This window comes from Diabrotica virgifera, chromosome 3 (assembly GCF_917563875.1).
Source record: "Diabrotica virgifera virgifera chromosome 3, PGI_DIABVI_V3a".
NCBI lineage: Eukaryota > Metazoa > Arthropoda > Insecta > Coleoptera > Chrysomelidae > Diabrotica > Diabrotica virgifera.
In genome coordinates this window covers 266,644,522-266,659,667 of record NC_065445.1, presented here as the reverse complement: position 1 = coordinate 266,659,667, position 15,146 = coordinate 266,644,522, and the positions used below count along the sequence as shown (strand labels likewise).

General features: G+C 30.6%; 1 protein-coding gene across 3 annotated transcripts in view; it reads left to right on the top strand.

Moving 5' to 3' along the window:
* Positions 1–395: 395 nt before the first annotated feature.
* The window catches only part of LOC114326315 (poly(A)-specific ribonuclease PARN), a 53,830-nt gene continuing 39,079 nt past the window's right edge, over positions 396–15,146 (top strand). Inside the window, exons 1-3 of one of the 3 annotated variants that reach the window (XM_050646168.1) lie at positions 399–1,865; positions 1,928–2,120; positions 11,843–12,166. In XM_050646168.1, coding sequence (XP_050502125.1) covers positions 1,847–1,865; positions 1,928–2,120; positions 11,843–12,166 — 536 coding nt within the window. In that variant the 5' untranslated portion in view covers positions 399–1,846. Of the gene's footprint in view, positions 1,866–1,910; positions 2,121–11,842; positions 12,167–15,146 lie in introns of all 3 variants that reach the window. The other 2 variants (XM_050646169.1, XM_050646171.1) reach the window with 2 other exon arrangements.

Sequence of the window (15,146 nt, the reverse complement as noted above, 5' to 3'; positions counted from 1 at the left end):
GTTCTAAACAAATGAGAAGGGCTGAAAAATCCTATTGGCAGTCTACATAATATGTTACATACACTGACAGAAATACCCATGCCATAAATAACTTCAAGATAGAATTGTACATCATTCAACAAATAGCAGTAAACAATGGGTACTAAGGAACAAAAACATAATATAAAATCAAAGTTGTGACCAACACGGCTTTGTATAGTAGTAATTTGTTATTTAATGACAATTTGGATGTCCTACCAAGGAGCCAGTACATTTGTCTGAACTTGAGATCCAACTGCCTGCATTTCATTTGGAGGCGTTTGTTCCATGTTATCCTTTGGTTGATATGCAATCCAAATGGTATTAACAATATAAAGAGGTTAATACAATAAGACAAAGGTTTAAGTATTTATTTTTTAAATTTTAATCCTTTATGTATTAGAATCTATAAAGTTTTGAACCAAAAGTATTAATTACACTTTCATTTGCATGCCGTCAGCATTTGTTTATTTAAATGTACTATAAAAAACCCACCATACAGCTAATTCCTTTATTATTATTTTTATCCTTTAAAACAATTTGTTTATCATACATTTTTGCTAGTTGTGGAAGTTCTTTTAACGGAATGTGATATAACATACTTTAAATGATACTTAAAATCATTTCAAATCAAACACCAATATCATGTATGTACATATTTATAAATTTATTAACAAACTGCAATCCAAGAAAAATAATATATTATCAACATTAGCCATTTACAGTAAAACCTCCGTTAACCGAAATAATTGAGGGGGAGGCTGTTTCGGATAACAAGAATTTCGGTTAAAAATAACATTGTTTTTTGTATTCTCCTTTTATCAAATTACATAGTATTGGAGAGATAGAGCTACAAAACATCGTTGCCGAAGGGAAACACAAAAGAAAATAGAAGATTCCTAAAAAAAAAACACTCTAAACATGTTCAATTTCCTTAATTTTATTGCTGTTTAATTTACTTTTTATTGACAAAATTATTTAAACTGTCAAGACATTTCGGTTAACGGAATTTTTACTGTATTTGCCTTAAATGGCAACATTTTAAAACAAACAAACACACACACATATATTTGCACTAGATTTTCTCATGGTTAAAAATGTACTGCCACAGCTTGTTCGATTAAATAACCGCAGGCTCAGTTGCCAGTATTTCAATGTTTTCTCTAAACAACTGCAATATTTGTAAAGCTGATATTCTTTGAACAAAAGATTTCTTGCATTGCATCTCATTTCACATATCAATATGAAAAATCTCTTCAAAATACCAAATCTTTCAATAACAAGCAATATTTATAATGGAAGCACTTCAACTGCTGTAGTTGAGAACTGGATAGCAATACATTGTCCATAAATTCCCCATTTTATATACCCATAATATGCACAAGTATTTAACAACTCCTAAAATAGAGTATTTATTTCTAAATGTACTTCTATATTGCAGGATGATTATTATCAGTTATGTTCTATGTTGTTCTGTTCTTTAAATGACAAAATACTAATTAAAGTCAACGTTTTACTCTTTTCCATGATTTATTTTACTTTTTATCTACATTACAGGTAACGAGGTAACAGCAGATTTTATACAGAATTTCAGCACATTTTAAAAGTTATTTTTATAATTTTTTACAAATTTACAAAAATATTTAATGTCAATTGTCAAAATAAAAGATTCCTTTATATGACATTGCTTGCACATGCGCAAATAGAGGAACGAATTGGACAAATTAACGTCTCCTTATTATTAAGGTTAAAAAGCGGTATTGGATTTGGATATTGGATTTTAAAACTTGTGTAAAATAAAGTAATACGTTTACCCATTTCCTAAATAATGGAAGTTCTAAATTCAAGTAAGAATATTATAATTTATTCATTTCAGTCTTAATATTTTGAAGTCATTGTTTTCTTTTAGATTTCAGTTCACTTTTTAGTGAAATAGAAAAGGCTATTAATGCTAGTTTATTTGTGAGTATCGATTGTGAATTATCAGGACTCAATATTGTTAGGAATATAAAGGCTTTTGACACCCCACAGGAATATTACTCAAAAATGAGAATCAACAGTAAAGACTTTTTGGTCTTACAATATGGAATAAGTACTTTTAGGTAAGTAGGTAAAGGGATCTTTTAGATTCATAGACATTTTCACACTGCGACCTGGATAGGTACAGTAGAATTCCAATTATCCGGACTCCAATTATCCGGATCAGATTGAGAAAAAGAAAAAATCAAGTTTGTAAAAAAATAATTCATTTTACTGTGATTCAGTATTGTTGTGTATACTGTATTGTTTTTCATAATAAATACTGTATATATGTTCTCGATTGTGTTTTGCTGTAATTACGTTTCTTTCCCGGAAAAGGCCTTTTTCCAATTATCCAATTATCAGGATTTTTGATTATCCGGATCGGGACCAGTCCCAATTAATCCGGATAATTGGAGTTCTACTGTAGATGGATATAGAGGTGCCCCTTTGGCCTATTCCACTGCAACCATTTCAGATCGATTGTTGTCTTGGTTTAACTGCACTTCGCTGATCTCTTTAGAGCAGCGGTATCGAAAGTGCGAATTGCCATGATGGTTGCTGATCTTATTAGAGAAGCTGGCACATGATGAAGTCCTAGATTACATTCTCTAGCGTCTAGCCTGACTCTTTTTAAGAGGTTCGAGACTGAATCTTCCATGTAGCTATTTGCGGATGGATTCTCTTCTCCTTATGTAAAGAACCGCACATTGACAGAATATGCTGTTCTGTTTCTTCTTTTAGGTAATAGAATCTGTACAGGTCATCATCTCCCAATCCTTCAGCTTCAGGTGCCAATTCAGCGTACAGTTCCCTGTTATACTGAATTCGCTCTACCAAGATTCACTTTGACACATTCGGAATAGGAAACATACAACACAAAAATTCCTACCTCACACTATTAACTGCTAAAATCAACTTAATCTTTTATAAAAAAAAGAAAAATTATTAAAAATAGTGGGAGTTTCTACTAATCTCATAAAATTTTGTGGAGTTTATTTCTACAAAATATTTTTATTTTGTACAATAAATAATTTTCTCATTTGTTATCAATACATTATAATGGTGTAAATAAATAATTATTGATTGGCGTAAGGTTTATGTTAGATTTATGTCTGTTTACTATTAATAATATTGGCTATGAGCAGGTGCGTTGGTTGTGTAGTAATTTCCAGTCACTTCTGACAACTGAACTTCCCAAAAAAGAAATTACTAACGTCAGTGTCAAAGTGAATCTCGATAGAGGGTCAATCCAAGCCACGTGGTCCAAAGGTGGTTGCTTGACTATTTTTAATATTTTTTATTTTTTTACCTTTTAAACTTCAGCCTATAGAGACTACAAAATTGCATTTATTTTATTTTTTAAAAATTTAGTTTGCCGATGACAGCCATTTTTGTTAAAGCGTGTCGATTATTTTCACGGAAAACATGGCTTCGCTCTTTAGCCAATATTTTTTCTGAGGTTTGTCCTAGAACATTAAATCAAAAACCAAACTTTTTAGAAAAGTATGCTCTAAAAAAATGGCCTGTAGCATTATTTAATTTCAAACTACCCTTAAGGCCTTAAATGAACCTCAATGTTTGAATAGGTAAACTGATAAAATTCCATTTTCACCATTTTTTTAACAGCATAAGGCAAGCTGATATTGGTTTGTAATTTTTTTCTGAAAAAGACATACGTACATACTTTAAATAAAAAAAGTTTGAGCTTTTAGACTTGAGAAAATTTTTTCAAAAAAAATCTCAAAAACGTAATTTTTTGAAAAATCTCAAAATTTGACCCCTTATATCTCTGATGGGTACGGATGAAAAAATTTGAAATTTGGCTGAATGTTAGCCCCTAGCAAGTAGAATAAGTATTAAAAATTTGGAGTTGCAGACTTAGGTCATATAGGAGTTACAGCCTGAAAAAATTGTCAAAAATCAAAATGGTCAAAATTTGAGTGTTTGCGGGCAGGGTAATTAAAATTCAAATAAACTGTCTAATGAAATAAAAATTAATCTATTTTCACCAGATTTCACAATGAATACAAATTTATACAGGGTGGGCCAAAGAAAAGATTCCACCTCAATATTTGGCAATAATTAGTCTATTAGATTTTAAGGAAATGCCGAAATAGGTCCATTTTTATTTTTATTATATTGCAACTTTTTGGGATATATTTCATACTACGTGATGTCATCCATCAGAGCGTGATGACGTAATCGATAATTTTTTTAAATGGGATAGGGGTCTTGTGGCAACTAAAAATACATTGTACTGCTGTCAAAAAATAGAAAAAATATTTATTTCACAAATAAACATTTCTTCTCGCTTAAATTAAATCACAAACAGCCTCCCACTTACCTCTTGACAGTTTGAACATTTAATTTAAGCGAAAAGCAATGTTTATTTGCAATAAAATATATTTTGAGTTAAATAAATTACATACAGTCTACTTTTTGTGTCAATTAATTTAATTCAAGAATTATTTTTTGGCCACCCTGTATATATAATTATATTATTGTTTATACTACTGAACAGAGAATTGAACACTCTTTCAAATGAGATAACATACGACCCATATTACCATTAAAAAATCATCGATTACGTCATCACGCCCAGATGGGTGACGTCACTGACGATAACACGTCATGGAGATGTACGAAATATATATAAAAAAATTGTAATTTAATTGTAATTTATATCCCAAAAAGTTGCAATATAATAAAAATAAAAATGGACCTATTTCGGCATTTCCTTAAAATCTAATAGGTAACTATTGAGAAATATCGAGGTGGACTCTTTTCTTTGGCCCACCCTGTATAAATTTGTATCCATTGTGAAATCTGGAAAAAATAGATTAATTTTTATTTCATTAGACAGTTTATTTAAATTTTAATTACCCTGCCCGCAAACGCTCAAATTTTGACCATTTTGATTTTTGACCATTTTTCAGGCCTGTAACTCCTATATGACGTTGTAAGTCTGCAACTCCAAATTTTTACTCCTTATTCTACTTGCTAGGGGCTAACATTCAGCCAAATTTCAAATTTTTTTATCCGTGCCCATCAGAGATATAAGGGGTCAAACTTTGAGATTTTTCAAAAAATTACGTTTTTGAAATTTTTTTTTGAAAAAATTTACTTAAGTCTCAAAGCTCAAACTTTTTTTATTTAAAGTATGTACGTATATCTTTTGCAGAAAAAAATTACAAACCAATATCAGCTTGCCTTATGCTGTTAAAAAAATGCTGAAAATGGAATTTTATCAGTTTACCTATTCAAACTTTGAGGTTCATTTAAGGCCTTAAGGGTAATTTGAAATTAAATAATGCTACAGACCGTTTTTTTAGAGCATACTTTTCTAAAAAGTTTGGTTTTTGATTTAATGTTTTAGGACAAACCTCAGAAAAAATATTGGCTAAAGAGCGAAGCCATGTTTTCCGTGAAAATTATCGACACGCTTTAACCAAAATGGCCGTCATCGGTAAACTAAATTTTTAAAAAATAAAATAAATGGAATTCTGTAGTCTCTATGGACTGAAGTTTAAGTGGTAGAAAAATAAAAAGTATTAAAAATAGTCAAGCAACCAACTTAATTTATATTGGACCACTTGGCATGGATTGACCCTAGAGCGAATTCAGTTTAGCAGACCTACTATTGTTTTAACTGTATTCCTGTCTTTGCTCATTAGGTCTGCAGTAAATTTTGGCGAATGTTCTGTAATGCATTGTTTCGCCAGTCTTTGTCCGGGGGAATTTCCCCACCATTCCAAAGATTTGTGAGCTACCCACTTTCTTGTAGCCATTCTTGTTATTGCCTTTGCAATGCCGCAGAAGGGTTCTGGTCTAGTCTTGTTTGGCCATTCCAGCTGCTTCTTATTTGCCCTTATGACCCTCGTACCCAGGCTACCATAACCTTGCTACAATCTCCTAGTTTATTTGGGGCACATACACAATCCCATACTAGCTTAGAATTGATGTTTTTTTTTTGTTCTGTTCATCTGGATAGTCGTTTGAACTCATGGTTTTCTCGAGAAATTCCTTGCAGATCTTGGGCAATATTGGGCGTCTCAGGAAACCACCGAGAAGCTACTCAGTCCACCCCCGACCAATTACCTAAGCTGCCCTTCTATATACCCGTCTACTCAATCTACTCCCTTCGTTTAGGAAATTTTCTTATCTTTCGTGAAAATATTTGTTATTTCCTTTAAAATTTTGCTGATGTCGCCTCTGTCTCCTATAATTAAGTTTTAATTGTTCAATTACCAAGAGCTCTGTTAAATATCTGTTTCCAGTTCCTTATCTCCTAATTTAATTAGCAAAAAGTTTTTAGGAAAATGATGATCGCCAAGCTTTGTTTAGCTTTAGATTTTAGTAATTTATAATAGAATAAAGGATGCTAACAAATATTTTTGAGAAATATTTTTTGGATGCTAACAAGTTAAAACTTAATGCGAGTAAAACAAAGTCAATGATAGTCTCTAGTCGATATAAATTAAATAATATAAGTATGGATAATTTGAAACTAAAAGTTAATAATTAATGCATCAAATGGGTCAATAAAATTAAATATCTTGGATTTATACTGGATAACACACTCTCTCTGAAACCTCATTTTGAATATATTTGCAAGAAAATATCTAAAAAATTATTTTTGTTTAATAGAATTAGCAAAGATCTATCATTATTTTCAAGGATCACTGTATTTAAAAGTATAATTCAGCCCCATTTTGACTACTGTTCAAGTGTTTTATATTTAGGTGATAAAGGATCAATTCAATCATTGCAAATTTTGTATAACAGAGGTATGAGAACAATTCTTCGATGCAATTGCTACACACCAATTGAGATGATGTACTCTACTTTAGGTTGGTTTTCAGTTCAACAAAGGCTTTACTACCTTACTATGGTTTTCATTTTTAAATTAAAAAAAGGAATGCTGCCTGCATTTTTTAATGAATATGTTACATTGAGGGGTCAAGTTCATTCATACACCACGAGAAATATTGAAGATTTTGATATTCAAAAAACTAATAAACATAGCACAATGACATACCTGTTTTACAAATGTATGAATTAATTTAACCATCTTCCCCCAGTGTTAAGAATGCAGTGACAGTTCAAATTTTTAAAAAATTACTGAAGACATATTTTACCTGGATAAAAAAATAATTTTTAATAAATCTGTATGTGTTGTATATTGCATGTATTGTATATTGTATGTTACATTTAGGGCCGGTTGTTCGAACGCTAATCAACAATGATCACTATCAAATATTTAATTACTGTCACCAAAACTGTCAATGTCAACTTTTATTGGGTTGCTGAAAACATAATTGATTATAATTATGAGATTAGTTAATCAATTAACATAACAATTATTAACATAATTGATTAAGTAATTTCATAATTCTAATCAATTGTTTTCAGCAACCCCAACAAAGTAGACATTGACAGTTGGTGACAGTAATTAAGTATTTGATAATGATCATTGTTGATTAGCGTTCGAACAACCGGCCCCAAATTAAGCAAATTCATATTTAAGTATTATTAGTAGGATTTCTATTTCAATAAGAATAGGCATGCAAATGACTTACAGTTTTTGCTGCCTTTTCGTCCACTGATGCACTGCACTTATGATTTCACTTTGATTGCACTTATATGATTAAATTAATGAATAAGGCTATAACATGATAAAAAAATCACTTAAATCGGACAACGGGTTTAGCAAATTCGTGACATCAAATTGACCAAATTTTTAAGTGGATCGATTGTTTTGCACCTGAGTGTATGTACAACATGCTATGGTAGGCTGCTAATTTATGTTCTGTAGGGTGGAATGATGAATAGTGTATGGTTGTGTCAATATGGCAGGTTTATGAAATTCTTATGGCTGTATGACACTATGCATTTTCTTGTATCATTTCTAATATCGTTTCTGATATCGTTTCTTGTATACATTTTCTTGTATCATTTCTTGTACGTACATTTTGTGCCCTGTATGACACTTTGTGACTATATTGTGTTGTATATCTGACGTGTATATCCATCTTTATGATGGCAGCTGTAAAGCTATACCAATAAAGTATTCTATTCTATTCTATTCTATTCTATGCAAGTTCTTGTATCGAAAATTGTATGAAATTCGGCACGTGATTGGTCGATATTTTGTTTGTCACCCCGTGTCACGTTATGGTAGTACTGCATCTACATCTACAGCTGATTTTAAGGATTTTATAAAATTTATAAACTTTTAATTAACGTTTTAATGTTAACCAGAATTTTACGTTGACTGTTTGAGGTTGATTAATTGTGCTTTTATTTTGTTTTGATATATTTGTGCTAAAATATTTGCATTAGAATTATCTTCAGTTTGATCCAAATTAGGAGCTATATTATTGTATTTTGTAAAAAATTATGCACCATGAAACCTAAATTTATAGTTTGAACTTTACTAGGAGCTAAATATATGGTTATTAGTAATAGAACAGTAGTCCATACCAAACGGTATATTAAGTATCAATATAAGATTTATAAATAATACCTACAAACACACAAATAAATTCATCAATACATGATCCCATTTTCATTTCAGCCGCCATTATGAGTAAGTAATTATGACATTTTAGATGTTTTACCAGCAGGTTTTATGTTTTTGCTCTTTGCGCAGAAATTGGCGCAGTTCTTGGACAAGAATCTGTGTCTGACTCAAATTCTTGTATCGTTTCTGATATCGTTTCTTGTATCTGTGTATGACACTATGCATTTTTTTGACATATCAGAAACGATATTAGAAATGATACAAGAAAATGTATAGTGTCATACAGCCTTTAGAAGTCTTGTTTGTTTTGGAGTCGGTAATTTTTAAATTTAGAAAATTTATGGACTGATTCTGTTCTGCTTCTATTGTAAATTCAATATTACTATGGAGTGAATTAATGTTATGATAAAAATTGATCAAGTTGCCTGTTAGTGCATGCAAAGTATACTACAGTGGACTCTCTCTATAACGAACACAGATATTACGAGGTAAGTACATTAGGTGCCCCATAAAATTCCTATTGAACTATAACTCTCTATAACGAGGCATATTTGGTTATAACGAGGAAAAATGAAATCAAGAATATGTTTCTTTACCTGGCTTTAGGCGCAGTAATGGCTATAAATAAATTACCCAACTGGCTGTATATAGAAATGCCCAACATCTGTGTTATTATCGAGGCCTGTGCTGTAATAAACTCCGCTGCCTGTAATAAACTTCTTCCTGTTTATCCACCGATATTGAATAATGTAGGAAATTTACAATTTATGATGGCGCTCATTCTTCAGGTCGACCATCGACACCTAATAAACTACGTAAGAGGCATCAAAACATTTCAATATGATTATTGTCTGATATATCGAGATCCCCTTATAACAAGGTAATTAATTCGCCATCTACTGTAGTATGTCATCCATGTATCTCCTCGAATATAAGAACTGTTTGAATATAGGATGTTTTGAAATCATTGTTTCTAGATGGTCCATAAAAATATCAGATAGCAACGGGCTTAGAGTCTTGCCCATGCTTAGAGGATTGCCCATGATGTCATTTTGTTTAGTCATTGTTGTTTCTATATATCTAGGGGAGTGCAATTAGAACGAGAACATGCATTGTTTTGGAAAAATTCAAACAAGCTTATATTTTTCTAAAACTTTTTTTGTTAGTTTATATACATGTTAAAGTAAAAAGTTCTACTCGCAGATTTGGCCGCTTATTGTTTATTAATTGTTTAAACAATAACAATTGTTTTGTATAAATAATTTTAAAAATATCGTTGAATTCATCATTTTACTTTTATCAAATATGTTTCTGTTTTGTTTTTGATTATGCTGAATCCGAATATGGCATTACAATTTAAAAATTCTTATACAGAAGCTCTTATACAGTATGTCTGCATAGCTAGGAACCACATGCAAAACTTTTTTATTATCAATTTTACGAAAAAAAGTTATTATTCATAAAATGCTCTGGAATGTCGAAAATTTAAATCTCAACCGTCATATATCAAATTTTATCAATTTTATATGAGTTATGTCAAAAATATAAATTTCGTTAAAGTGTAAAGTACCTTCATATTCCAGAATATCAAAAAATGCTATTATGAAAAGTTGTTTGAAATTAAAAACTATGTTTTAATATACAATTACATCATTCTAATCGAAAAAAAAAAAATTTCAATTTTTTCTCAAATTACGGATACCCATCATCATTTTATTACAATTATGTAGTTTATTATCAATTTTACGAAAAAAAGTTATTTTTCATAAAATGCTCTACCTGGTCTAAAATCTAAGATACAACTAACAGATATCAAACTTTTGCAATTTTATACGAGGTATTTAAAAAATATGAATTTTACTAAGAGTTAGAATAAGTGCCTTTATTATTCACAATATTTTAACTAGAAGGATGTAATTGGACAATGAAACATATTTTTTAATTCCAAACAACTTTTCTTAATAACAATTTTCGATATTGTGAAATATAAAGGTACTTTACTCTTGAGTGAAATTCATATTTTTTGACATACCTCGTATAAAATTAATAAAATTTGACATTTGATGGTTGCATCTTAGATTATATACGACGCAGAGTATTTTATAAAGAATAACTTTTTTTCGTAAAACTGGCAATAAAAAAGTTATCAATAGGTTTCAAGCTACGCAGACATACTGTGTAAGAGCTAAAAAATTTTTTTGTTGTACATTTATTATTGTTGAAGCTTATTATTAAATGTATTTTAGGAAAGTTTTATAAAAAAAGTTTTGATCACTTTGTATAAACATTTTTTTAACTGGTAATTTTCGGTTTTTGTATTACATTTTTGTTATCTTTCTTGATTTTCTCAAAAAGAAATAGTTTAGTTCATTTCTAAAGTAAAATAATTTAGTGCATTTTAAATATTACATCCTAAGCTTTAAAAAGGCACCTATAAAACTGTAATAAATCTGTTCAAACTTGAGTAATACCGTCTTAAAGTGGTGGTAATTCTGTAAACCTACGAAATTTTCAAAAATTACATTTTTTGAGACGTCGTATCATTTGAATTAAATTTTTGAGATTTTTTTTGAGAGAAACTTCGTTTAGTAAGATGTCTGAAAGGGAAGCTGTGCAAAATTGAGAGTTTTATAAGAAAAATTGTATTGGTTACACATTTTTAAATCATTTTTAAACCAAATTCATGTAAGTCTAACTTTCCGCCCACACCATACTTATGCCCATAAATTTTATTTCTTTTTATTACAACCATAAGATAGCTAAATTATTCTTCTTTCATGATCAATTTATAACATTTCATTTGATCCATCAGTTAAAGAATTACGTTAAAATAACTCAATCGTGCACTTCGCCGTACGCTAGTTTACAGTGCGCCAATGTTTGTGAGAAGGGTGACTTTAGAGTTATAAATAAAAATTTTAGAAGCTACAGATTTAATTTTAGAAAAATCTTTATAGATGGTTTTTTTTGTAATATTTTCTGAATTTTTCAACGGTCAAGTCAATTTTTTTCTACAATTTATATTTTCGGAGTTATTTAAAAACCATCTAATTTCGCAGTTCATTTTTTTAATAAAAAATGAAGCACCCACTTCTCGAGTAGACCTTTTTGACATGTTGTTTATTAAACATTTCTTGATGAAATTACAAAAAGTTCTATCTTGTTTGATTTTTCCGAAGTGAAAATCTATATGCACTCCCCTAATCCTTAACATGAATTAACCGTATTGAAATACAGTACATAATTTAAATAAAAATATTTCCTCTTCTTTATTTTCAGATATGATGAAGTTGACAATAATTTTAAACATCAAACATATAATTTTTATACATTTAGACGACCTGTGAACAGAAATGTACCTGATATAAGATTTTTATGCCAATCTTCGAGTATAGATTTTCTAATTGGTCATGGATTCGATTTTAATAAGCTCTTCAAGGAAGGTATTTCTTATTTAACTGAAGAAGAGTATGACAATTACAAAGCTAACATAGATCAATCGTATCAGACCGTTTTGGAAGGAATCTGTTCTAGAAAAAGTGAAGACAGCTGTGACACTATACAAGTACCAGAAAATGCAGTGGCATTTATTGATGATATTAAGTAAGTACATAATAATACAGTGGACTCTCTGTTTCGCTTATAACGAGATACACTAGATGTCCCATGAAATTCCTATTGAACTATAGCGAGGCATATTTGGTTATAACAAGGAAAAATTAAATCGATGAATTTGTTTCTTTACCTGTTTTTAGGGCAGTAATGGCTATAAATAAATACTCCAGTCCCCAACTGCCTGTTGTATATAAAAATGCCCAAACATCTGTGTTATTATCGAGGCCAAGGCCAGTGCTGTAATAAATCCCACTGTCTGTAATAAACTTATCGGTTATCTATAGACCGATATTGAATATTGTAGGAAATTTACAATTTACGATGGCGAAGTGTCATTGTTCAGGTCGACCATCGACACCTAATAAACTACGTAAGATGCATCAAAACATTTCAATATTATTGTTGTCTGATATAACGAGATCCTCTTATAACGAGGTAATTAGTCCGCCATTTTCAGAAGTCCGCCTTCGTTATAGAAGGAGTCTACTGTAATAATAAAATGGCTAAATACCCCTGGTGGGGTTGAGCCGTTAAAATACTATCTAGATCAGAGGTCGGCAACGTTTGTAATGTAAAGAGTGAAATACTAAATTAAAAATTCATGGCGGGCGCCAACTATTTTTTGACCTAACAAATATACAGTGAGCACGTAAAGGTTGGAATAAATTCATTTTCTCAAGAACGAACGATTTTGGAAAAAAATCCCGAAACAGGTCAATTTTTATTTTTAAATTACGACTTTTTGGCATATATATCATACTAGTATAGTGACGTCACCCGTCTGGGCGTGATGACGTCTTCGATGATTTTTTTAAATGAGAATAGGGGTCGTATGATAGCTCAATTGAAAGGTAATTCAATTCTTTATTCAGTAATATAACCATTAACATAATTATTTATAGAGGGTGCCTAAAAAAATTTTTTTTGAATTAAATTTATTGACATAGAAGAATGTGTGTAATTTATTTAATTCAAAATACGTTTTACTGCTATCAGAAAACAGAAAAAATGTTTTTTGGCAAATAAATGTTGTTTTTTGCTTAAATTCAATATTAAAGCAGCCACCCACCAGCCTCGTAACAATTTGAACATTTAATTTAAGCCAATATCAATGATTATTTTTCAAATATTATTTTTTTTCTGTTTTCTGAGAGCAGTAAAATGTATTTTGAATTAAATAAATTACAGATATTCTTCTTTTTATGTCAAAAAATTGAATCCAAAAAATTTTTTTTTGGACACACTGTATAAATAATTATGTTAATGTTTATATTACTGAATATAGAATTGAATTACCCTTCAAATGAGCTATGACACGACCACTATTCTCATTTAAAAAAATCATCGATGACGTCATCACGCCCAGATGGGTGACGGCACTAGTTTGATATATATGCCAAAAAGTCGTAATTTAAAAATAAAAATTGACCTGTTTCGGGATTTTTTTTCCACAATCGTCCATTCTCGAGAAAATGAATTTATTCGAACCTTTACGTGCTCACTGTATAAATATAAACGTATAAAAATAAAAAATATACGTTTTGAATTTCTTGTCTAAATTAACAATAGTTTAAGGCCGCAGTGACGCCCGCGGGCGCCTCTTTGCCGACCTCTGATCTATATCCATCTTTTTTGGGGGGATCAGTCCCAGTCTCCTACTCGATACTATTGACTATGCTTCTCCATTTCTTTCTATCCCCTGTCTTTCCCTGCCAGTCTCTAATCCCTGCCCTATGTAAATCTTCCTGTAGTTCCTGTAATCATTTTATTCTAGGTCTTCCGCATCTTCTCCGAACTCCGGGATCCCATTGTAAAATTGAGTGGATAGATGTTGCGCTACCTGCTCTCCATATATACCCCAACCATCTAACTCTGTACTGTTTAATTTTTTTAATTATATCCCCATCTTTCAGCTCTTGTTTTATTTCGTTGTTAGTCCTAATTCTGTATCCTGTTTCAGACAATTCAGCTCGTGTTTTATTTGGTTGTTAGTCCTAATCCTGTATTCTGTTTCAGACAATCTAACAGGTACCAGTATAGCTCTCATCACTTTCCTCTCCAATATTCTCAAGCCCTCCTCATATCTTTTTGTCATAGTGAGTTTTTTTACATCTTACAATAATGTAAGCCTAATTATTGTATTCTTCGTAATTATTTTGCTTTTGAGTAATATTTTGTTTGCATGGAAAGCTCTGTTAGCTGTAATAATCTTCTTCGATTTCAGCTCTTCTATGTCCTGTTTTGGAAATAGTTACCCCATGTTATTTAAATTTTTCCACTTCTTCAAACTTATTTGTGCAGATTGTGTTGACAACGCTTTTCGGTTTATTTCCAAATCTCGTTATTTTTGTCTTTTCTTCATATATCTTTAATCCTATTTTTTCCTTGTTCTAGTATTTCATTCAGCATGTTTTCCATTATTTTTCTTGTTTTTGTGATTAATACTATGTCATCCGCGTATGCAATAACTTGATCACCACCCGTCCGTAGATTTCCTTTATTTATTTTTCTCCTAGTATGTTCTAATGCTAAGTTAAAAAAAGAATGTGTGTGTACTTTGTACGCACGTAAGAAGTTACACTTCTATTATATGATTTCAACGAAATAAAGATACTTAAAAGTTTATTTGTATTTTATTTAATTAATAAACTAATTTTGTTATTACCACTTTCAAAATTTTTTTATTAAAACAATATCAAAAATTAAAAAAAAGGATAACAATCGTCCGTGTCAAGATGTGAACCCGGGACCTTCGCGTTATGTAGTCGAATGTTGTATGTACCAATAACCCATCAGGGTTTTGTTTTTACGGCTTCTGGGACGTAATTACAAACGACGGTGACAAATAGATCAAGTGAAGTATTAAATATAAAAATGTTTAAAACAGTGGCGGCTCGTGACCTCAGTATGCGGGTAGGCTACACATATACTTCGGGTAGGCGACAAAAAATATCCTACAGTTTGTAAT